This window comes from Microcebus murinus, chromosome 18 (genome assembly GCF_040939455.1).
Source record: "Microcebus murinus isolate Inina chromosome 18, M.murinus_Inina_mat1.0, whole genome shotgun sequence".
Lineage (NCBI taxonomy): Eukaryota > Metazoa > Chordata > Mammalia > Primates > Cheirogaleidae > Microcebus > Microcebus murinus.
This window is the reverse complement of record NC_134121.1, coordinates 7310531-7335355: the sequence shown is the minus strand read 5'-3', so window position 1 is coordinate 7335355 and position 24825 is coordinate 7310531. Positions and strand designations below refer to the sequence as shown.

The window sequence follows — 24825 nt, the reverse complement described above, 5'->3', positions numbered from 1 at the left end:
AACAAATGAGTGTGGCTGTGTTCCAACAAAACTTTGACACTGAAATTTGAATTTAGTGCAATTTTCATGTGTCATAAAATATTTTTTTCAACCGTTTGAAAATGTAAAAATCATTTTTAGCTCTGGCCACCAGCTGGCAGTGGAACAGAGGCCTTCACTTAGATCTGGGAATGCAGGGAGAGGGGTGCTGGCCAAAATGACAAAATTCGTGGCCTGCTTTTCTGTACCTGGGAGAGTAGGACTATTTAAGGTCCTCATTTGCCCTCTCACTTGGGAATTGCAAGGTATATAGCACCTACTGATAAGTGGGAATTCTGTCAAGGTAAGCTGGAGAGTTTTGGGCTTCTTTTCCTTCCCAGCTCTTTGTAATTCTGCTCGTTTTTTGTTTGTTTGTTTTTTTAATTAGAGGCAGGATCTGGCTTTGTTGCCCAGGCTGGAGTGTAGTGGCTATTCATAGGTGTGATGGTAGGGCACTGCAGCCTCCAACTCCTGGTTTACACTCCTGCTCATTCCTGGGAGGCAGGGGAAGAAATGGCACGTTGCTTTTTGCAGCTAGGTCTCAGGTTTGGGCCTTCTTTCTTTTTTGGGCTCTAGTTTTCACAAGATAACTACTTCTTCCTTCACTACATAATCTCTTTAAAGTTAAGTTTCATCCATGATCAGTGTTCTGGGTACTAGAAGAGAGGCAGTCTCTTTCCATTCTGGGGTCCAACACATGCAAAGAGGAAATGAATGTGATAATATAAAAAATGCTTTAATTATAAAGTACTCTACAAATAGTACAGTAAAGAAAAAATGATGGTTGACACATCTTTGTCTTGGAAAATGGGAAGCTTTTGTTTGTTTATTTTTAGGGTCTTGCTGTCACCCAGGCTGGAGTGCAGTAGCACAATCATAGCTCATTGCAGCTTCCAACTCCTGGACTCAAATGATCCTCCCACCTCGGCCTCCCAAGTAGCTCTTACTGTGTTGCTCAGGCTGGTCTCAAACTCCTGGCTTCAAGTGATCCTCCTGCCTCAGCCTCTTGAAGTGCTGGGATTACAGGCATGAGCCACTATGTCCAGTGGTAAGAAGCTATCTTTACTGAATATTAATACTTTGCACTTCCCTCAACAGCTGTATCTGGCCATCATCTTGCACAATGCAGGTTTATTATAGTGAATGGATTTATTCATTCAGTTAATATTTAAGTGCCTACTGTGTATTGTTTGGTGCCTTTATGGTTCTCAAGTGAATCCTCTACATTACTGCTTTCTTTTAGTTCCAGAAAGGGTAGGACCATAGGTGGGCTATCCCAGCACTCTTGATTGCCTCCGTGTTAATGGTGCTAGAGTCCTGTTGGTAACAGCAGTTTCCTAGGACCCTAGTGTAATGTATTACACAGTTGGCCCTGGGTATCTGAACGTTCTGCATTCATGGATTTAACCAGCCACTGATGAAAAATATTTGAACCCCCCAAAAAATACAAAAATAAAATGTAAAAAAATACAGTCTAACAACTATTTACATAGCATTTATGTTATATTAGGTATTATAAGTAACAGATTTGAAGTATATGGGAGGATATACATAAGTTATATGCAAATATTATGCCATTTTACATCAGGGACTCGAGCACCTGTGGATTTTGGTATCCACAGGGGTCTTGTAACCAATCCTCTGGGATTCTGAGGGATGACTGTGCTTATATAAAATAGTGGTGCTCAGAAGGAATGTAATACTCCAGGTATAGTTTTTAGTCAATGTATAGTGGAGTGAGATCATTACTTTTCAACTTTTGGAATGAGAATTTATTTTGTTATGGTCTAAGATTATTCTTCAGCAAAATGACTGTATGGTTCTGAAACTTGGGAAAGATCTTGGTGACAGATGAAAAATTGGCAGGGGGAGGTGCATCCTGAGTTGGGTTCTTCTAATTTAAACATCTGAATTTAAGAACTGTATGTGAGAGAGAAAAATGGATTTAAAAAAACTTTCAGTGCTCTAATCTCATAAAAATGCTTAATTTTATAGAATTGTAGGTACATACTATTTGTACTCAGAATTTTCTTTTAACATTATTTTATAAGAAGAACTCAACTAAGGGCTAAAGCTGTCGGGTTCCAGTCCTTATTCTGTTGCTGATATATGACCTCAGGCAAGACACTCCAGCATCACAAGCTTCAGTTTCCCCACCCACGCAGAGCAGAGGACCCGGTGTTGCTCGCAAGCTTACTTCACATATTTACACATATCACTGTTGTGCGCATGCTTGCCATTTTTAATGGTTATCGTGTTCTAAGGGGCTAATAATTATGATGAAATATAGAACCATAGGGAGAATAACATAGAGGGCTAAGAATACATTTACAGGCACATGCCAATGAATTGACACCAAAAGACAGTGAAAAAACAGCTTTAACGTTTTAAAGACCAAATAAAGGTTTAGTAAGAAAAACCAATACTTAGATTTACATGAAGCAGATCTTCAGGATTAAAATTTAGGTCTTACCAAAAACCTGCCATAAGAAATGTGATGGGAAAGGAGGGTTATTAGCTTATAAATACCGTAAGTTATCAAGATATGTAATGGTTAATAAAACACAATATAGTAGGTATCATACATTTAGTCATTCTCTTAATTGCCCTCTACTTAACCCATTTGCCAGATTGACAAGCTCCGATCCCTGTGTAAAATTTGCTGATAGCCTTGGCACAGGACCTCTTGCAGTTAAGTTTGCTGCTTTCTGGTATACATAATATGGAACTGTTCTAATTTAGGTATATGCTTAGCAAGACTTAGTTTTTTCCTCCTAAAAGTTTATATCCCTGATTGCATAATGAGATATTATGTAACTGATGACATGAGTGCAGAGAGTTGTCTTTATGAAGACTAAGTTGAATGGTTGCAAAGACTTGCTAATGAGGCTTGCTCCAGTAGCAGTGAGCATGCCTAGTGGCCAGATCTTGGTTTTTAAATAGTTTACCTATTAAAAGGAGCCAGGAATTCCTGGAGACATGTTTCATTCTATGTCTGGGGCATTGAAAGTACAAGGTGAACTTAAGATATCTTGTGTCAGAAGGCAATTAAGTTGCCCAATGAGGGACTGTCAAAAGAACGGAAGAGCTACTTGAAAGATTCCAACTGGCCAAATTTGGGAGAATTTGAATATCAGAAACAATTTATAATTGACTGTAACATGCTGTCTTATTTGTCATTACTGCAGATGATAACACTAAACTCCTCACTGGTAATTAAACTACTAAACTGGTAAATAACGGAAAAGAATTGAGCATGACCATGCCTCTAGTGGATTCCCAGTTGATGAGGGAAAGTTCTCTCATGGAGAATGCTAGTCAGTACATGATAAAGAATGATAGAATTAGAAAATAAGCATTTTGCAAACCTTCATGAAACAACTGATTGAAGAATCACTAGTGGTTCCTAAAATCACCATGTGTAAAGTTGCCAAACAGGATATTCATAGCTGTCAAAGTGTCAGTCCATACACTGTTAAACTGTAGCAGGAAAAACTACCTTTCTATTGGAAAGATCTGGTGGTTACTACCTCAAATGAGTGATCAAATGTCACGTCAATGACAGTAAGTCAACTGGATATTAATGACACTTTGATATGACACAATATGAAACTTATCTGTGAAGCGTTACCATTAAAAATGTTTCACCTGAATCCAATCAAGCCTTTGGCCCTAACTTCTAATTGACAGAATATAGGAACAATCCACATGAAAACCACATATAAACTAGTTAAATCCTGACTGTGAGACATTCTTTAAGACAACTGTGCTGCTCTCTTAAAACAAGCAAAAACCAAAGGTGGAGACTATTCTAGATAGATGAAACGGATATGACAAATATTATCAGTCATTGTATTCAGTCAGTAAAAACTGACTGAATCAACCGGGGAAATTTAAACATGGACAGGGCCTTTAGATATTAGGGAATTATTGTTCATTTTTTTGGTATGTAATGATATTATAGTTATGTAAAAGACTGTCCTTATTTTTATGAGATGAATGCTTAAGTATTTAGAGGTGAAATGTCATGACTAAGTTATTTTCTAATTGTTCAGTAAAAAATATGGCAAAATGTTAATTTTTAAATCTAGGTGGAAGGTACACAGTTCATTTTATTTTTAAAATTTCCTGTATATGAGCACTTTCATAATAGAAAATTATGGAAAATAAGACTATTTGCTAAAAACTGTTGAATTATTTGTGGGTCAGACAACTGTAAAAAATGGAAAAATATACAAAGATCTAGGATTCTCCACTATTATTCTAAGGGCATCAATTGCCTCTGTGTATCATTGGAAGACTTTATAGATGGATTATTTACATAAAACACAGGAAGGCAGGAAATACAAAGTAATGCAAAGAAAGGTGCTACGGACTGTAACACTCCACATGTTCATCCTAGAGAAAGCAGTGTGTGTAAGGGATGAAGTGGCATAATAAAAAGTGTATCTTCAACACAGCTGTGGTTTTTTTTTTTTAACATGAGAACTATGGAATAAGCACAATTTGAATATCTTGCAACCTGTGCTTTGTGAAGGATGATACTTTGACATCAAGGTTAACTAATGTGAGGAAAAGGGAAAGCAACAATTTGTTAAAGAAAACATTCAACATAACTTTGAAGATGCTAGCACCCCAGGTCTTTCCTTCAGCATCTATTTGTCAGATGTTTATATAAACAGTAATGTCCAAATGAAGCTGCATGGTCAATAATGCTTAAATTGATGTTTATGGCACCAGAATCTATTAATATATCAATTTTCCCTCATTTAGTGCAGGAAAATTTCCTTGTGCAAAGATGTCCCGTGAAATCTGATTCTCCATTTTTAAGCAATTCCTATTACCCAGTAAATAATACTTATTAAATATTTCCTTGATGTATGTACAAAAAAGTATTGTTCTACCAATTTTCAATCCATGCCAGTCAATTCTACCTTATTACTCAATTCTAATTTATGTAATTTATTCATTAATTCAACCAATATGTATAGACCACATGCTATATGCAAGGCACTGGAGAAACAAATATGAACAGGATGAATCTAAGTTCTCAGAATATGGTCATATATTCAGATAGTAGAATGCTGTGAATATTAACTATAATATTAATAGTATTTGTACCTATTTCAATTTGCATTCCTGCCAGTTTCTGTTTTATGTTGTTTAGGACCCAAAAATTCAGTTATCATTGTTTAGTGATGACTGCACCAATGAAAGTTTCTGCATCAATGTTTTTTCCAATCAATTTTCTTTCCGACATACTAAGAGTAATCTCTATTTTACTTGTATGTATGGAGTACCAGGTTTCCAATTATTCTTTAAAAATCAGTCAGTTTATTTTTAGTTTCTTCTTATAAACAGGATGAATTTTGCTTTTTTTTTTTTTTATGTAGCCACTCTTATTTTCTTAGGTAAAGCAAGTTCAACTACATTTCACGTATAAGTTACCTATGTATTCTCTTTCCTCACTCCATTAAGCTTTCACCTTTTTCCCTAACCCACTTTGAGCAGTGAACTCAAAAATCTATTTTCCATTACTTATTTTTCTCACATAGCTGCTTTCACTACTTCCTTGTCTTGGGATATGGGGGTAGCATTTGGCAACTCATTTTGGCAATTTCTTATGTTTACTCCATGATAAAAGTTAAAATCATGTCCTTTCTCATTACTCTAGAAAACTTTTTGTTGTGTAAATCAGCTGTGATTTTTAATACTGTATTAAGCCCTGAAAGGATCCAATTAGGAAATTTGGGACCTGACCACAGTAGGTACTCAAGAAACATGTGTTTCAGTGGAAGAAATGGACTTTTTACAGTAAACAGTCACAGAGAAACCTTAAGTTATGAATTTAGGAGTCAGGTGAAAAAAATGGGAACTGTATGCCTATCTTTTCCTTCAGGATGACCTTGTATGTCAAAACCCAGTGAAACTAAGCCTAACATGTTTTAAAGATTAATTTAAGCTTGGAGTGTCTTATTTTTTACCTGTTTGACTAAATCTGTACACATGTCTAAGTTTTATATACACATTAGTTTTTCTATGCTAGCACATCATTTTTCAGTAAGCTTTTCTTCCTTTAATAATTCAATATTTGAGGGAAACTGGAATTAAACAGTGGTCACATATAAATCTTTAAAATACTTTCAGCTTTTTTTTTTTTTTTTGCAAATCTACTGGCTCCATATGGCAGTTATGGCATGACAGGAAAAGGGGAGGCAATCCTTTGCATATTTTAAGGCTTCAATACTGGGAAGATATAAAGGCCTGAAAGCAGCTTTTTCTCTCATAATCTCAGGATTACCCTCTAGTGTGAAATCTATATTTGATGGACATTTTCCCAAGTTACACTCATAAGGCCTCATTAAGAAGTACTTGAGCCGGGCGCGGTGGCTCACGCCTGTAATCCTAGCACTCTGGGAGGCCGAGGCAGGCGGATTGCTCAAGGTCAGGAGTTCAAAACCAGCCTGAGCGAGACCCCATCTCTACCATAAAACTAGAAAGAAATTAATTGGCCAACTAATATATATAATATAAAAGTCAGCCGGGCATGGTGGCTCGTGCCTGTAGTCCCAGCTACTTGGGAGGCTGAGGCAGGAGGATCACTTGAGCCCAGGAGTTTGAGGTTGCTGTGAGCTAGGCTGACACCACGGCACTCACTCTAGCCTAGGCAAGAAAGTGAGACTCGGTCTCAAAAAAAAAAAAAAAAAAAAGAAGTACTTGAAATACAGTAAGAATTGATGAGTTATAAGTTTTTGAATACCCCTTTATAGGGTTTCTTTCTAGAATGAATTAAACTGATATCAAATAAAGGTTAAGAAGTCAATGAGGTTTCCTTAACTTTCACATTAAATTTAAATAGGTTATATTCATATTACTAATTCTGATACTTCTGAGTGGTATCATATTGCACTTCAGATTTCTTCTATTGAATAATATTTTAACACACAGTGTACAAAATAAAATTTAAATGTTGTAAAACCTAAATGAAGTCTCCTTTATCAATTAATTACGATGTCTGGCACCCGTATGAACGCGTTGATGCTGAATAAGGTTTGTACTCTGGGTGAAAGTTTTACCACATATACGACATGCATAGGGCTTCTCTCCTGTGTGAATTCTCTGATGTTGAATAAGGCATGTTCTCTGGCTAAAATCTTTATCACATTCATTACATTTATAGGGTCTCTCTCCAGTATGAGTTCTCTGGTGTTGGTTAAGTGACGAAGAATAAATAAAAGCTTTCCCACATTCATTACATTTATAGGGTTTTTCTCCAGTATGAATCCTTTGATGCTGAGTAAGATTTGCACCTTGTCTATATGCTTTCCCACATATATTGCATTTAAAGGGTTTTTCTCCATTATGAATCCTCTGATGTTGAGTAAGGTGCACACTCTGGCTGAATGCTTTCCCACACACACTGCATTTATATGGTTTCTCTCCAGTATGTGTCCTGTGATGCTGAGTAAGGTTTGCACTCTGGCTGAAGGCTTTCCCACATATATTGCATATATAGGATTTCTCTCCTGTGTGAGTAGTTTGATGTTGAATAAGAGTTGAGGAATGAGCAAAGGCTTTTCCACATTCATTACATTTATAACACTTCTCTCCAGAATGAATTCTCTGATGTCGAATAAGGTAAGTACTCTGACTAAACACTTTCCAACACTCATTGCATTTATATGGTTTCTTTCCAGTATGTATTTTTTGATGCTGAAGAAGGTGTGTACTCTGACTGAAAGTTTTCCCACATTCATTGCATATATATGGTTTTTCTCCAGTATGAACTCTCTGATGGTTAATCAGTGATGAACTATGGCTGAAGGTTTTACCACATTCCAAACATCTATATGGTTTCTCTCCAGTATGTGTCCTTTGATGTATAGTAAGGTGTGCACGTTGACTAAAGTCTTTCCCACAGTCATCGCACTTATAGGGTTTCTCTCCAGTATGAATTCTCTGATGTATAGTGAGGTGTGCACGCTGGCTGAAGGCTTTACCACACTGGTGGCACTCATATGGTTTTTCTCCAGTATGCATTCTCTGATGTGCAATGAGGGATGAGATATGCCTAAACTCTTTCCCACATTCTTCACATTCATAAGATTTCTCTTTGGCATGGCTACTTTGGTGTTTCAGGAGGGATGGGTATTTCCTAAATTTTTTCCCACACACGTTACATTTGTAAGGCTTGTCTCCAGGAAGTATTTTCCCATGTATAATACCATGTGAGACATGATTGAAGGCTGCAATGCCTTCGGCATACATGGAAGTTTTATTATCTAATTGGGTATCAAATTGTACAATTAGGTTTGAATGCTTTTCAAAATTATTTCCATATATATCATATTTACTAAGATATTCTTCTGTAGGGTCATCTTCTTGTGAAGGGTCTGACTTCAAAATGAAATCTCTTTCATTAGTGGGAATTTTCCAGAAGGTATCTGTTGCTTGCCTCTGTAATCTGTCATCAAAGTCATATGATTCTTCTAATTTGATGGTCTGGGTTCCATCATTTGTGAGTTTAGAGATATCCTGTACTGGAGTACACACTTGGGCTTCAGTTTCCCATTCTGAAATAAAAAGAATTTAAAAGTTTTCCTTTATTTGGAGAATGGAAATTGGAAAAATAGAAACAAAATAATAGATACAAATAAAATGTCCAAAGACTGTAACTTTGACAACCTCATTAAAATGGCCCATAAAGCCTGGGAAAGGAGGAAAAAAAAAAAAAGGGGAGACTAACTCGTTGAAAAGGGGATCTTCACTATTCAATATGGGTACAGAATAAATAAAATAGATTAGGTCAGGTGACAGAGCTAAGAGAAGTGAAAATAATGGCTAAAACTGTGTGGGATAACTTGAGATGGCCTCATGGATTAATTTATAAAATGGGCTCATGAAGTAGGCATGCTAACTCTTATCACACTCTCTTCCAATCTACTCTCTACAATTCTACATCATATTCCTATACATATAGGAATATTCCTCACATATAGGAATTCCTACATATTTCTACAATTCTACATCATTTCATGGAGTATTGTGTATGCACAAATATTTCTAATAAATATCCCACAGCCTAAAACAATGTTTCTCAAAATACAGTCCTCCTACTAGCAGCATCAACATCACTATCATCTCAGATGTGTTAAAATTATTGGGTCCCACTCAGACATACTGAATCAGAAACTCTGGTGGTGGAGCTGAGCAATTTGTTTTAGTAAGCTCTGCAGGTGGTTTTGCTATATATTAAAGTTTAAGGACTAGTGTCTTAAAAGATAAAAGTTAAAGAGAGAAAAAGAAAAAAGTTCAAAATACCTCCACTTGGGATTCAATAATGAAGTATTCTAGCCTTTTCTACTCTACTAAATCTCCTATTATACCTCATATTCAGCTTAACTTAAAGTTTAAAGTTACCTTCTACTTCTTCATACTTTTCTATAGATGTCATACTAATCCCAGACTTTAGGCCTTCTTTTATACATTCTCTATCTAATAATACATTGACTGCCATGTGAGTTGTATTTAGCTCAGGCTAGTTTTCAGCCTGGGGCCTTGTGAAGCAAAATCCTGCAGCTGGTTCATGAAAATCTTACTTGTTGATGTTCTTATTGTTACAATTAATATTGACAATTTAATTCTTAAAATGTGGATTGTGTTGCATACAATTCACAGAAAATAGAAAATGACAAATTAGAAAGGATCATTTTGTTTTAACAAAACACTGTGGCCCCAGGAAAAAATTTTCTTTTTCTAGTGTGGCAGTCAATGTGTTAAAAAAGATGTTTATATAGCCCTGTTGTGTTTCCCTCTAAAATACTCCTTTGCAGAATCTAAAATACAGAGTAGGTTGAATCACATATGAAACTGCCTTTTTAAAATACATAAAGATGCCTGAATATCAGTAGTTTCATACGGTTCAACCTAATATAATGTTGGGCTCATGATAGAACTTAGCTTTATATGATCACAGTCACACTTTATTACATTCTGAGAAACGTTGTGAGGTGATTTTGTTGCTGTGTCAACATTGTGGAGAATACTTACACAAACCTAGATGGTATATATCTTTTTATTTTTATATACGTTTTACATGGAAACCCAAAAGTCCCAGTACCATTACTGGGTATCAACAATTTCCCCTACTTTGATTTGCAATACCAATATCAAGTATCATACATTAGGCTTCTATATATGCTCCATTATAGTCCTAGGGGACCACTGTTGTATACACAGTCCATTGCTGACCAAAATGTCATCATGCAGTATAAGACTGTATTTCACAATTTTGTGCATTTCTTTTATTTCCAACTTAGATGCAAACTCTGGAAATAGTTTATCCTTCTTTTACACTGCCTTCAGAAAATAACCCAAGACTCTGGATATGGTGGCCACTCAACTGAACTGGTAAAATAAATTACAGTAACTTGTAAAAAGGTAAACTCAAATGAAAGTGCACACATATGTGCACGCACACACACACAAACACAAAACAAACAAAAAAAAAAAACTGACCCCAAACCTAGCTGTAATAAGGGAGTCGAATATGTATTTGGTTGATGCCAATTATGGTTATAGTATGATGATTTAAAAGAAAATTTAAGTTACAACCCCTTTCTCCTTTGAAACATAAGTTGCAAGTATCAAAACTTATGTGTTATCAAATATATAATTTATAATATAGTAAAATGTACTGAATAGTTCAGAAACTTTATAAGATGCATATCAAAGTATAATACCTTTACAAATACATGCATTCAATAGAATAGTATGCAGTCCCTGAAAATGACAGCTATATCCCATCAGTAAGGGACTCATTAGAATAAGGAATAATGGAATATTGATAACTGATAAAATAATTAGGTAAATCCAGGTACAAATAAAATGTCCAAAGACTGAGACCATTGACATGAAAAGGTGTGTAGGACACATAAAGTAAAAAAAGAAAACAGGCCGGGTGCAGTGGCTCACACCTGTAATCCTAGCACTCTGGGAGGCCGAGGCGGGTGGATTGCTCAAGGTCAAGAGTTCGAAACCAGCCTGAGCAAGAGCAAGACCCCATCTCTACTATAAATAGAAAGAAACTGGCCAACTAATATATATAGAAAAAATTAGCTGGGCATGATGGCACATGCCTGTAGTCCCAGCTACTCGGGAGGCTGAGGCAGCAGGATTGCTTGAGCCCAGGAGTTTGAGGTTGCTGTGAGCTAGGCTGACACCACAGCACTCACTCTAGCCTGAGCAACAAAGTGAGACTCTGTCTCAAAAAAAAATAAATAAATAAATAAAAAGAAAAAAGAAAACAAAAACATAGCAGGTATATAACAGAATGTAGAGTAAGAGATCCCATCTGTATAAAGATATGCTATATGTATTACAGACAGACACAGATATTGATAATCTAAGGGGAGAAAGTTTTGGTAATAATTGAGGGGAGGGAGACACTTAATTTGCTTCCTTCTACTGCATGAATTTATGAAGTCCTTTGACTACTTTTATTCAAATACAAAAATCATAGTTGACATCAAAAAATAGGAGTAGCGTTAAATGAAAAAAAAAAAAAAAACACTACCACAGCTAGTATGAAAAAACATTAGAAGCGGAAAAACATTACCAAAATGCCAACAATGAAATTATAGGTATTCTTTTCTATTTTCTAATTCTCAATAAATTGGCTATATTACGTTTATTGCTGTTTAGTACTAAGTATGTAGTTATATTACTTTTATAGAACAAAAAAATTAAAAAATCAATTTTCTCAAACTAGGATTTGTTACTCTCCACTCCAAAACAGACTGAGAATGTGAATGGACTGTATAGGTCGGTTCACACATACAAAAAGGTCATAGTACCAGAAGCTGACTCTAACATCAATGGAATTAGAATCAGTCTGTGGCAGATTACACATAAACCTGAAAAGGAAGTATTGAAGTTATAGTTAGCAAGCTTAAAGTAACAAGTCTGAACAATGACCACAAGTAAATTGCTACTGTACGTGTACATTTTAAAACAAATCAGTTTATTACAAATTCCAAAATTGAGATCATAAAGCAGGGCTTAAATATGTATATGTCACTAACCAAAGTGTTGGTTAGAAGTGGCATCTGTTGGTTAATAAAGCCAGACAGTGGTATAGTATTTCCAACCTAAGATCAATGTTGACTCAGGTAATCAAGGAAAGCTTCACGGTGGAGGTATGATTTGAACTGACCCTGAAAGAATGTCTAGTTGCTGCATAAACATCAAGAACTATAAAAGTTCTGAGATATTAATGGCCACTAAAAATCAAGAGTACTATTCTAGTTGTGAATGACCAAAGCTTTCACTTCCTGAAGTACACTGTAGATATCCTAACCAAAGGTTCAACTGGATACACCTCTGAGCTGGCAAGAAAGTAAAATCCTCAGAGGCCAAAAATCAAGTATTAAATAAAAGCTGGAAGGCAGGGAGTCAGCAAGAACTCAAGCTGGCTGCCTGACATAGTTCCTTAATCATGCTCATGACCTTAAGCTTCACCTTGAGGGTGCAAGGGGCTTAGGGGGTAGAAGACAAAGCCTGGAGCCCAATCAAAGAAGGGAGGTTGACAGGAGTCCCTTACACAGAGGATTACACACAATGGAAACAGCAGCTAGAAAAACAAAACCCAGAAACCTCAATTCTATAAAAGGAAAAAAGGAATTTGCTTTTCTCAGTCTTGGTGCTCTTTGGAGGGAGGAAAAATCTCCTCCCCAAATTTATAACTATATACTGCACCTTCTTAAAGATTTACAGCCCCAACTTAAGCTCTCTCAATGATCTATACAACTCCTCATTTTGAGAAGTTAACTTAAAGTGATCCCAGACTGGCAATATCTCCCAGAAGACTACCCTGACTCTAGTTCAGGTTTATTTCCATTACAATATGTATGTTTTTTCAGTGTTTACAGTGTGCCGATTTTATTCCCCAAATAATTTACTGTGCTATAAGCGTATGTTATATTCTGCCAACTAAGGCTGCAAATTATAGTGAAGAATTAGCTTTTTTTTTTTTTTTTCTTTTTTTTTTTGAGACAGAGTCTCACTTTGTTGCCCAGGCTAGAGTGAGTGCCGTGGCGTCAGCCTGGCTCACAGCAACCTCAATCTCCGGGGCTCAGCGATCCTACTGCCTCAGCCTCCCGAGTAGCTGGGACTACAGGCATGCGCCACCATGCCCGGCTAATTTTTTTTTTGTATATATATTTTTAGTTGGTCAATTAATTTATTTCTATTTTTAGTAGAGACGGGGTCTCGCTCAGGCTGGTTTCGAACTCCTGACCTCGAGCAATCCGCCCGCCTCGGCCTCCCAAAGTGCTAGGATTACAGGCGTGAGCCACCGCGCCCGGCCAAGAATTAGCTTTTTAAGTATTATGACCCTTATAATACCTAATGACCAAAGTTAAGTTTTTAGAAAAAGTGAAGAAATTCACTCTAAGGTGGCATATTATATTCTGTCCTGTTTAATTAATGTATTCTAGCATTAATATTGGCAGACATACACAAAGTCAGTGTCTTAAATAGAAAAAAAGGAATAAGAAAGTACGATGTAAGAATATGCATAGTATACTACTTCTGTACACAAAAAGAGATTTAAAAATATATTCATGATTTATTTTTGCAAAGAGAAACATAGGAAAGATATACCAGAAACAAATGAAAATGGTTACCTACGGCCGGGCGTGGTGGCTCACGCCTGTAATCCTAGCACTCTGGGGGGCTGAGGTGGTCGGATCGCTCAAGGTCAGGAGTTCGAAACCAGCCTGAGCAAGAGCGAGACCCCATCTCTACTAAAAATAAAAATAACTGGCCAACTAAAAATATATAGAAAAAATTATTGGGCACGGCGGCACATGCTTTAGTCCCAGCTACTTGGGAGGCTGAGGCAGGGGGATCACTTGAGCCCAGGAGTTTGAGGTGGCTGTGAGCTAGGCTGATACCACAGTACTGTAACCTGGGCAACAGAGTGAGACTCTGTCTTAAAAAAAAAAAGAAAATGGTTACCTATAGCGAGTAGATGGGAATGGGAAAGAAGGGATGGGAGTATATACCTTTCTATACAGTTTTAACTTCTGAACTGTGTTAATACATTTACTCAAAAATGTAAAATGAAAAATAATTAAAAAGCAAGAAAACACTACTCTTAGTGTTATAAGGACAAAAAGGACTTCAAAGAAATCTTACTGTTCTAAGGACAAAAAGGACTTCAAAGAAATCTTGAACTTCATCTAGACAGTTTGTTACTAGTAGTGGTACTGATATAAATTTGAAACTATTTTTTTGTAACATAATAGAGCAAAAAAGTAAATATATTGATGTTATAAAAGAGGTTATTAACTGTATGAGAAAGGAAATACAAAATGGAATATGGGAATATACAAAATGGAATATCCTTGTGGTGTTGGATTTGAATTAGAGTTATCAGTATGAACTCATGACTTAAAAAAAATACATACATATATTTTTCCCAGCTCTATCCAGTAAACAGACCTAGAAGCAATGGTAATCACAACAGTAAATACAGTTATTGCCCAGATCTTGGTTTCTAAGTACTATTCCCCACTAAAATGAACCAGGTATCCCTTGGAGAAATTCCAGGTGTAAGGCAAGCACAAGATGAGCCTAAAGAACATCTTGCTATGCCATAAAGCAAGGGCATGCTCAAAGACTAAATGAGGACATGTCACAAAGATGTTGGACTTGGTTTGAAGGGCTGCCATTGCCCAAATTTGGGATAAGTGAGCATCAAAAACAAAAACAGAAAACAAAACAAAAACCAGGAATTAATGGATGAATCACACTGAATTTTTAAAAATTCCATTATCCATAGTAGTATAATATATACACATAAAAATGTTATAGGAGGAAGGAGAGGCTATTTTTTTTTTTTTTTTTTTTTTTGAGACAGAGTCACACTTTGTTGTCCAGGCTAGAGTGAGTGCCGTGGCGTCAGCCTAGCTCACAGCAACCTCAAACTCCTGGGCTCAAGCGATCCTCCTGCCTCAGCCTCCTGAGTAACTGGGACTACAGGCATGTGCCACCACGCCGGCTAATTTTTTCTATTTTTGGTAGAGACGGCGTCTTGCTCTTGCTCAGGCTGGTCTTGAACTCCTGAGCTCAAATGATCTGCCTGCTCCAGTCTCCCAGAGTGCTAGGATTACTGGCGTGAGCCACCGCAACTGGCCTGAGTCTAATCTTAAGGAAACAATCAGGCAAATCTAGATTGCGGGTCATTAGGAAAAAAACTGGCCTGGATCCTTCAAAAAAAATGTCAATATCATGAAAGATTAAGAAAAGAAAAAAAGAAAAGTCTAGGAACAGTTCTAATTAATACATTAACTGCCATGTGAGTTGTATTTAACTCACGCTAGTTTTGAGCCCAGCCCTCATGAAACAGAATCCAGCAGTTTATGAAAATCGTGTTGATGTTCTTATTGTTGCAATTAATATTGACAATTTAATTCTAAAAACATGGATTGGGTTGTATGTAACACATACACAGAAAACAATAAAAAATAACAAATTAGAAAGGATCATTTTAATAAAACACCATAGCCTCAGGGGAAAAACTTTTTTTTTCTAATGTGGCAGTCACTGTGTTAAAAGGGCTAAAGACAAGAGATAAATAAGTAGAATATGTGTTTTCTGACTGGATCCTGCATTGAGGAGAATAATATCTATATAGGATGTTTCTGGGACAGTGGGGGACATGTGACTATTTAACTATATATTTGATTAAATTATTATATAAATGTTAAATATTTAGAGTGATAGAATGCTTTTGTGCTTATGTAGAAGAATGTTCATGTTCTTAGGAGATATTTAGGGGTAAGATGTCACAATGCCTGTAAACTTTAAATGGCTTAGTGTCAAAACAAAGTGTGTGTGTGTGTGTGTGTGTGTGTGTGTGTAAAGAGATAAAGCAAAAGTGGATGAATAAGTATCATTAATGAGGCCGGGCATGGTGGCTCTCGCCTATAATCCTAGCACCCTGCGAGGCCAAGGTGGGAGGACTGCTTGAGCTCAGGAGTTCAAGACCAGTCTGAGCAAGAGCGAGACCCCATCTCTACTAAAAATAGAAAAAATTAGCTGGGCATGGTGGCGCGTTCCTAAAGTCCCAGCTATTAGGGAGGCTGAGGCAGGAGGATCGCTTGAGCCCAGGAGTTTGAGGCTGCCGTGAGCTTGGCTGATGCCACGTAACTCTAGCTCAGGCAACAGAGCAAGACTCTTGTCTTAAAAAAAAAAGGTATAATTAATGATTCTAAGTGGACGGTACATAGGTGTTCAATGTATTGTGCCCGGCAACTTTTCTATAGGTTTAAAATCTTTCAAAATGAATTTGTGGAGGAAAGCAGGAATGGGAACAACCCAAAAGTCCATCAATGAAGAACAAGTTTAACAAATAGGAGACACAAAAAATACAATGCAGGTATAAAAAATGGAATGAGGAGCTCTTAGCTCTTTACATGCTCATTTAGAACACTTTTCAAGATATCCAGTTTTTTTGTTTTTTAAATAAAGACAGGGTCTTGCTATGTTGCCCACACTGGACTTGAACTCCTGAGCTTAAGGAATCCTCTCACTTCAGTCTCCTGAGTAGCTGGGATTACAAGCATGTGCCACCATGCTCAGCTGAAGATATACTTTTAAGCAAAGAAGACGCAAGGTGCAATATAGTATATATAGTATGCTACCTTATATATTAAAAAATGGAGAAAAATATTTTTATATTGACTTTACATGCAAAAAAAGTCAAAGCAAAACAAACATCTGGAATAACTGTTTATCTCCAGGATAAAGCCAGAATTTTATCCTGGAGATAAACAGTTGTTCAAAGTTTATTACCTGATTTCTACCTATCCATGAGGACAGACCTCTATAGGGAAACAATGGTTCACGGACATGATCTATCTCCACTGGGGTTGCATGCTGGGAAGTTGGATGAACTGGGTAAATGTGGGATATAGGTGGGAGACTTCTCTGTATAAATCTGACCGTACACAGTTTTAAAATTACTGAATCTTGTGAACACATTATATTTTTAAATAATTATAAAACAAAAAAGGGGAATAAGTTAGGAAAGTGGAGGCAGAATAAAGAAACTCAAAAAGGAGGAGGTTTGAAATTTAAGTTTTTTTTTTTTTTTTTTTGAGACAGAGTCTCGCTTTGTTGCCCAGGCTAGAGTGAGTGCCGTGGCGTCAGCCTAGCTCACAGCAACCTCAAACTCCTGGGCTCGAGCGATCCTTCTGTCTCAGCCTCCCGAGTAGCTGGGACTACAGGCATGCGCCACCATGCCCGGCTAATTTTTTTTTTTTTTATATATATATCAGTTGGCCAATTAGTTTCTTTCTATTTATAGTAGAGACGGGGTCTCGCTCTTGCTCAGGCTGGTTTTGAACTCCTGACCTTGAGCAATCCGCCCGCCTCGGCCTCCCAGAGAGCTAGGATTACAGGCGTGAGCCACCTCGCCCGGCCTGAAATTTAAGTTTTTAAGGGGCATTCATACATGTTTAAATATAGAGGAAGGGGAAAAATGGCATAATGAAAGCTCTATGAGATGGGATCTACAGGTCATGTAGAAGGATAAAACAAGAATAGATAGGAGAAAGGTATCAAAATGATGTTTGGAAACTCTCTTCCTGGAGACAGCCTCTGTAAGGAAACAATGCCAAATAGCTCAGTGTTCTTAATAAGCTGGGATGTCTTTGCAGACATGACTTGGCCATACTTAAAAAACTTATCTCACCACACAAAAAAAGGGAATATAAACTCTTTTCTTTTTTTTTTGAGACAGAGTCTCGCTTTGTTGCCCAGACTAGAGTGAGTGCTGTGGCATCAGCTTAGCTCACAGCAACCTCAAACTCCTGGGCTCAAGCAATCCTGCTGCCTCAGCCCCTGAGTAGCTGGGACTACTGGCATGCGCCACCATGCCCAGCTAATTTTTTCTATATATATTAGTTGGCCAATTAATTTCTTTCTATTTATAGTAGAGACTGGGTCTAGCTCTTGCTCAGGCTGGTTTCGAACTCCGGACCTCAAGCAATCCACCCGCCTCGGCCTCCCAGAGAGCTAGGATTACAGGCATGAGCCACCGCGCCCAGCCAGAATATAAACTCTTAAGTGCAAAGAAGTTCATGTGCTAGTTTTTCTCTTACCTGGACTAGGGCCTTCTAAAATTTCTTTTATCACCATCCATGGTTCTTCCAATATAGGAATCACAGTTGGTCTGTAAACTGTCAGTCCTATTCAGGAGAAATATAATGAATTTTATCCTGGAGATAAATAGTTGTTCAAAGTTTATTACCTGACTTCTACTTATCTGGGAGGACAGACCTCTACAGGAAAATAATAGTTCATGGACATGATCTAATAAGAGAATTAGGTTGTCATCCTTTTCAGAGCTAGGATAAAAATTTGCTGCCACAAAGAAACCTTCCCTTAGAGTAGCAGAGAAGGGCAGGGCAGCATTGGGTGGCAGTGCTGTGCAGCTGTGTATCATAGCTTTCAATGATCTTTCACTCAGAAACTTTTCATTTGAGAAAAGGCAGTAAAACAGAGCCATTTTTTTTGTGCCTGAATGAGATGAGGATACTCGTTTCTAGACTCCATTGTCAGCTAAGTACTTCAGAGGCCCAATCCATTTTTAACAACTAAGAGAAAAAAGATACTCTGGTGGGCAGGTTGGGAGAAGGAGGGCTACAGATGATCCTTACCCAGAGACACCATGTTCCAATAGTTTTGTAATGTCACAGTCTTGTATAACTCCTTCTGTACAGGACGCATTAGCTCCCAGTCCTCCTTGGTGATGTCAACAGCCACATCTTTGAATGTCATTGATTCCTAAAATATCAAATATAATTTAACTTGGTTCAAGAACTAGTGGGAAGGGGTACAGTGATAACAATGGGTACACGTGTAGTGGGCAGGAGCGGGAGCAGTCACAGAATCTTAAGCTTTAGCAGGACCATGAAAGTGGTCTAGTCAAAACCCCCCTCCAATATACAGATAGTCCCAGAGAATCTCTCAATGACCCTAAAGGGAAGTTTGAAAACAAAGTAGAACTTATTATTTTTCAATTGGCACTACTCTATGCATTGGTGACTCCATCTCATAAAAGAAAGGGTTTTAGCTGGGTGTGGTGGCTCATACCTATAATCTTAGAACTCTGGGAGGCTGATGTGGGAGGATCGCTTGAGCTCAGGAGTTCATGATGAGCCTAAGCAAGAACAAGACTGAATCTCTACAAAAAATAGAAAAATTAGCTGGGCCTGCTGGCAAGCACCTATAGTTCCAACTACTCAGGAGGCTGAGGCAGGAGGATTGCTTGAGCCCAGAAGTTTGAGGTTGTAGTGAGCTACAATGACACCCTTGCACCCTAGCCAGGGTGATAAAGCAAGACTCTGTCTCTTAAAAAAAAAAAAAAAGGCCGGGCATGGTGGCTCACGCCTGTAATCCTAGCTCTCTGGGAGGCCGAGGCGGGCGGATTGCTCAAGGTCAGGAGTTCAAAACCAGCCTGAGCAAGAGCGAGACCCCGTCTCTACTATAAATAGAAAGAAATTAATTGGCCAACTGATCTGTATATAAAAAATTAGCCGGGCATGGTGGCGCATGCCTGTAGTCCCAGCTACTTGGGAGGCTGAGGCAGAAGGATCGCTCGAGCCCAGGAGTTTGAGGTTGCTGTGAGCTAGCCTGACGCCACGGCATTCACTCTAGCCTGGACAACAAAGCGAGACTCTGTCTCAAAAAAAAAAAAGGATTTTAAACAGATGACAGAATTGAATGGTATTATTTTTCAAGCTTTGCCTTAAGAATAAATTCAACATGATATGGCTTAAATTTTTAAGATACTTTTACATGCTCTATAATGAAATGCAGAGTCTTTCTTAAAATAAAACTGATATCAACAATCACAATGTTGAACTGCTGCACTTTTAGATGATAAGGTTAGTGTCCCTTTTTGCTCTCTTCTTTTGTTAAAAAAATTACTCTTAAATGTTTATTTTTTCATACAGTTGTCAGTATCTTTAAAAAGGCATACTGGTATTTTAAATTATATTCAGTTTATAATTTAGGGAGAACTGATGGCTTTACAATAGTAAAGGTTTCTTTCTTGTCCTATAAAATGATATAAGACATGAATGTACTATAAAATTTATATCATGCTCAGTTCTAGATATTTTCATTTATTTTGGGGGGTGGGTGGGTGATACTTGAATGAAATCTTTCATTTTATCATCTACATGATTTTTACGTATACTTACATGAATAATTTTTGCATGTCATTTTCTGTAGCAGTAACTTTATTCAATTTTTCTATTATTGTTTCTAACAGTTTTCCCCTTGGTTTCCTTAGGTTTTCCAGGTATATATTCATATCATCTATTATCATTTTAATTTGGTTACCAAAGGCTTTCTAATTTCAGAAAGACTATATTTTTACAGTAAATCTTTACTTTAAGGTGGCTTGAATTATTATTCCTTCAAATTACAGACTCATGATCAACATTAATATTACAGAATTCATGGTCTTTAATTACTTGTTAATGAGAAAAAATAATTTTAGCAACTATTATCTGTTAATCGTTTACTGTAATCTAGGCTCACTGTAAGTCTCATAATAGTTAATCCTCACAATTTAAGAGGCAAATTCTATTTACAAGAGTTGAATAACTCAGCTAAGAGTGGTTAAGTATTTTTTCCCAAAACACATATTCAGTAGTAGAGCCAGGTACCAAAACCTAGATCCATTTGGCTGTGAAGGTCAATCCCTCAACCTCTATGCAATCTTGCTGACCTTAAGTCAAAGAATGAGGAACAGCATATCAAGGGAAGGCAATGGAAGCCCATTTCCTAAACAGTACAGTCACCTCCCTTGACAGGCCAAGATAACTAAGAAGAGAAACTGAGGCTTAAGTCCTAGATAGAGCTTTTGGGGGCACAGTAGTTAAGGGGCCAGGACAGAAAATGTCCTCACACACTAATGTATTTTCAAACCACAAGAGTAATCAAACTCACTTTGGTCACCAAGTCATTTAGCCACCCTGTCTGGAAAGTACGTTTTCCTTTGGAGTCTTCCTCTGGGGTCTCTTGGGAAAGGGCAGAGTTCTGAGGAGCTAGGGAAGAGAAAGAGACCATGACAGAGATTAGTCCTGTTTGAATAGCCTAGGAAACCCTTCACCAAACAGATGCCCATGCTTTCTTAAAGTGAGAAGTCAGAAGGAAAGATAAAACAGAACTCCTACTTCAAAGCATGACGTGTCCTAAGATGCTCGCGCAGACTGCAAAAACAAGTTTGCTCTGGAGCTCTTAAGTATAGATACAAAATTCACAATTTTTTACTAAATCTTTATATGATGTTAATTTTGTGAGTTGCCTCTTCTTAATAAGGGAATGTTCTCTAGACCTTTCCTACCTTTTTAGAAGTATGTCATTGTAAAATTCAACTCACAAAGCAAACGATTTATTAAAATGGTGCAAACCTTTGCTGGCAAACTTTCTGAGGGCTCACACGGGTAATTTGGTTGTATGTGGTTATTCTTTTATGATGTTTCTCCTCTGGGTTTAGATAATGTGTGTGTGGTCCCAAGAAATCTGGAAGGGGCACACCACGCCTGATGGAGTTCATGTTAAAGCCTTGTTCTCACTCATTCACTGACTTTTGTTCTCCCCAATTTCTCTAAAGGAGCTGCTCTCTGATACGCTAGTTGTTTTCTTTAACCATCCAGGGATTCTTCCCCTCTTTGCTCTACCATTCTCACCTTCCTCTTCTAGAATCTGAGTCAAATCCTCCACCAGAGTCACTGCTTCCTCGCTGCTCTCTGGATACTGTGACTTTACCCAAGTCCTAACCTCCCCAGGCAGGATGGTCAGGAATTGCTCTAGCACCAGCAGCTCCAGGATTTGTTCCTTTGAGTGAATCTCAGGTCTCAGCCATTTAAGGCAGAGCTCTCGGAGTTGACTCAATGCCTTTCGAGGACCAGCCAGGTCTGGGTATGGAAAATTCCTAAAATTCTGTCGACAGGTCTCAGTGTCACGCAAAAGTCTTGAAGTAATAGTTTCCTTCCCAACATTGTGGTGTCCAATTTGAGCCTTGTCTGGCTTCCGCATTAGAAGGATTTGGGAGCGTGAAGAACTGGACATCCTCTTGCTTGAGGCTAACATTGCTACAGACAGGAGACTCAATCTGGTGATATCCTTTATTTCTCCAGTAGTGAGCCAACTGCTTGAAGTCTCATGCTAGAGCCACAAAGACATTATGTCAGGGACTGCCATAGCTAAGGGCAGAACAGAAACAAGGTAGAGTTAGCAGCCTTAGTTACAAATGCGGAGCCCAGAACTTGCAGGGATGGATAAAAGGTCCTGAAACACAAGAATAGACCACAAGGCCTCGAGTTCCTGGTGCACTCTGCTATACAAACACACACACAGAAACAGACTCCCCAGTGTGCACAGATAAACATGCACAGGCTTTACTGTGGTCTTCCCCTAAATTGTTAGACTTGTAAAAGAACTGCAATCTGCTTGAGGTTGGTGGGGGAGGGGGGAGCCACCATAAAAAGATGGTAATAGAAGAAACAATTTAAAGAATCTGAGAATGTCTGGGCACAGTGGCTCATGCCTGGCGGGATGATTGCTCAAGGTCAGGAGTTCAAAACCAGCCTGAGCAAGAACAAGACTCCATCTCTACTAAAAATAGAAAGAAATTAATTGGCCAACTAAAAATATATATAGAAAAAATTAGCTGGGCTTGGTGGCGCATGCCTGTAGTCTCAGCTACTCAGGAGGCTGAGGCAGAAGGATTGCTTTAGCCCAGGAGTTTGAGGTTGCTGTGAGCTAGGCTGATGCCACAGCACTCTAGCCCAGGCAATGGAGTGAGACTCTGTCTCAAAAAAAAAAAAAAAAAAAAGAATCTGAGCAAAATGACAGATTAAACTTCTAACTTGTTGAAAGAAAAATTAAACATTTTTACAGAAAAAAAAGTTTCAGTATTTTGGTCACTGATGTTACAAAGCTTTAATGACTGAACTGGCTCTCAATATCACGAGAGCAAATCTACTGTTACTTGGAACAAACTGGGAGAATTTCTTCTTAATAAAGTGCTCAAAGTTCCCAAGGGAACTGTCAGGGGAAAAGGATGAGCCATATATCTGCTTCGCATGTTAACGCCAGCCTATCCTAGCTTTTCACTACCAGAGGGCTGGGAAGACAGGCCGCTGGACTGGAAGGCAGTAAAAAGAGGTTGGTGTGATTTGAACCCTTCAAGTACTTCTTCAGGGGACAGCTGCTTAAGAATACGTCGAGGCCAGAACTCCCGGAGAAAACCTCAGAACTGGCCTGACCTGGAGGAGAACTGACACCACCTGTCCCCTGGCTGCAGCTCTGAGCTCTGCTCAGACACAGTCGTGCCACCAAAGCTGTTTACATGGCCCTGCAGGGCACATGCGACAGTCTCGCCTCGCCTCCCGTCGCCTCCCTTCCTGGCAGTCCCTCTTACTCCTCTTCAGCCGGAGGGTCGAGGGCAGCAGGGGAGTTGGGGACTACGCGACGCGCCACGCTGGGGCTGGGCCCTCCACAGCAGTCTCCACCCAGTCTTCCCCGTCCCCACAAGCCGCGAGCACCGGCGCCCGCGCATGGGCGGGCTCGGGCGCTCACCGACCGCGGGGCACCCGCGCCCGGAGCCTGACATCATTACCTGTCGCTGGGACCGGGCCGACGCGCAGCCCGAGCGGCCCGAGAGGCCACAGGCAACAATGGCGGCGGCGGCGCGGGCGCCTGCGTGGCGGGCTCGGTCCCGAGTTGCACAGGGGCCTCGGGCCCCGCCACTTCCCCTCTCCGGAAAGCACAGCGCGTCTCGGCCAGGAGCCGCACGCCCCAGCCCGGCCTCGAGAAGCCCGGCCAGAACCCACGGCGCCTCGGCTTCGCGGCGACCTCGCCTCGGCGCCACCGCGCATGTGCGCCGGGAGAACGCTGCGCGCCCGCACAGCCAATCGGAGCCCGAGCTCCGGCCTCCCCCTCCCGGGCCGCTGGCCCTGGACCTGTCTCCATGGCAACCTCCTCCACCCAACTCTGACTTGCTTGTCAGCCTGCCTGCAAGGTTTCGAAGGGAACTCCAAAGTTTCTCTGCGCAGGCACAGGTCTGGTAGACAACTTGGCTGTCGGGGAGGTACCAGCAGCTGGGGGAACGTGAGGGAGTTGAAGCCTTGCACCAATTACCCAGAGAAAGCCGGGTGCCAGAGTTCCTAGAGGAAGGATGGGGCAAGGAAGGTGTGGATCTAAAGGCAGAAGACCTAAGGTGCTGGTTCAGGCTTTACTGTGCATAAACATTCGCTGTGAAAGGTTCTGAGTCCCTCCTCAGGAGTCTGATTCTGAGACTCAGATTGGAAAAAAGAACATGTTATTTATAAGAGACATGACATTTTAAAATCAATTTTATTTATTTAAAAAATACATAAAACGCTGGAAAAATAAAAGGATAGAAAAACATATTTCCTATTACCTACTTCTCTGTTAACAAACCCCCTAAACTTACTGGTTTTAAGGAACAACTATTTTATTATGCTAGTGGATTCTGTGGGTCATGAATTTGGTTCAATTGTGCCTGTAGCCTCAGCGGAGATGATGTGATGGCTGGGAGGGCCCACTTCCGAGATGGCTTTTTCACTCACATGTCTAGGCTTAGGAGGAGATGGGTGAAAGATGAGCTCAGCTTGGAATTGACCAGAGTGCCTAAATGTGGTCTTTACAGCATAAAGGACTCAGGGTAGTTGGACTTATTACATCTGGCTCTGGGCT

The 24825-nt window shown here is 39.1% G+C and overlaps 1 protein-coding gene across 2 annotated transcripts; it reads right to left on the bottom strand.

Annotated features, from left to right (window-relative positions):
* Positions 1 to 2237: 2237 nt before the first annotated feature.
* Positions 2238 to 23985, bottom strand: ZNF287 (zinc finger protein 287). Of its 2 annotated transcripts, none has more exons than XM_012747989.3 (6): positions 23726 to 23985; positions 21792 to 22307; positions 21049 to 21146; positions 18747 to 18873; positions 18189 to 18275; positions 2238 to 8591 (listed from the first exon to the last, which is right to left on the bottom strand). In XM_012747989.3, exons 2-6 carry the CDS (start codon positions 22192 to 22194, stop codon positions 7021 to 7023), a joined length of 2286 nt encoding a protein of 761 aa, XP_012603443.2. In that variant the 5' UTR covers positions 22195 to 22307; positions 23726 to 23985; the 3' UTR covers positions 2238 to 7020. The 2 variants fall into 2 exon arrangements, with proteins under 2 accessions (XP_012603443.2, XP_012603442.2); XM_012747988.3 differs by having other exon boundaries at positions 21792 to 22269.
* Between the last annotated feature and the right edge of the window lie 840 nt (positions 23986 to 24825).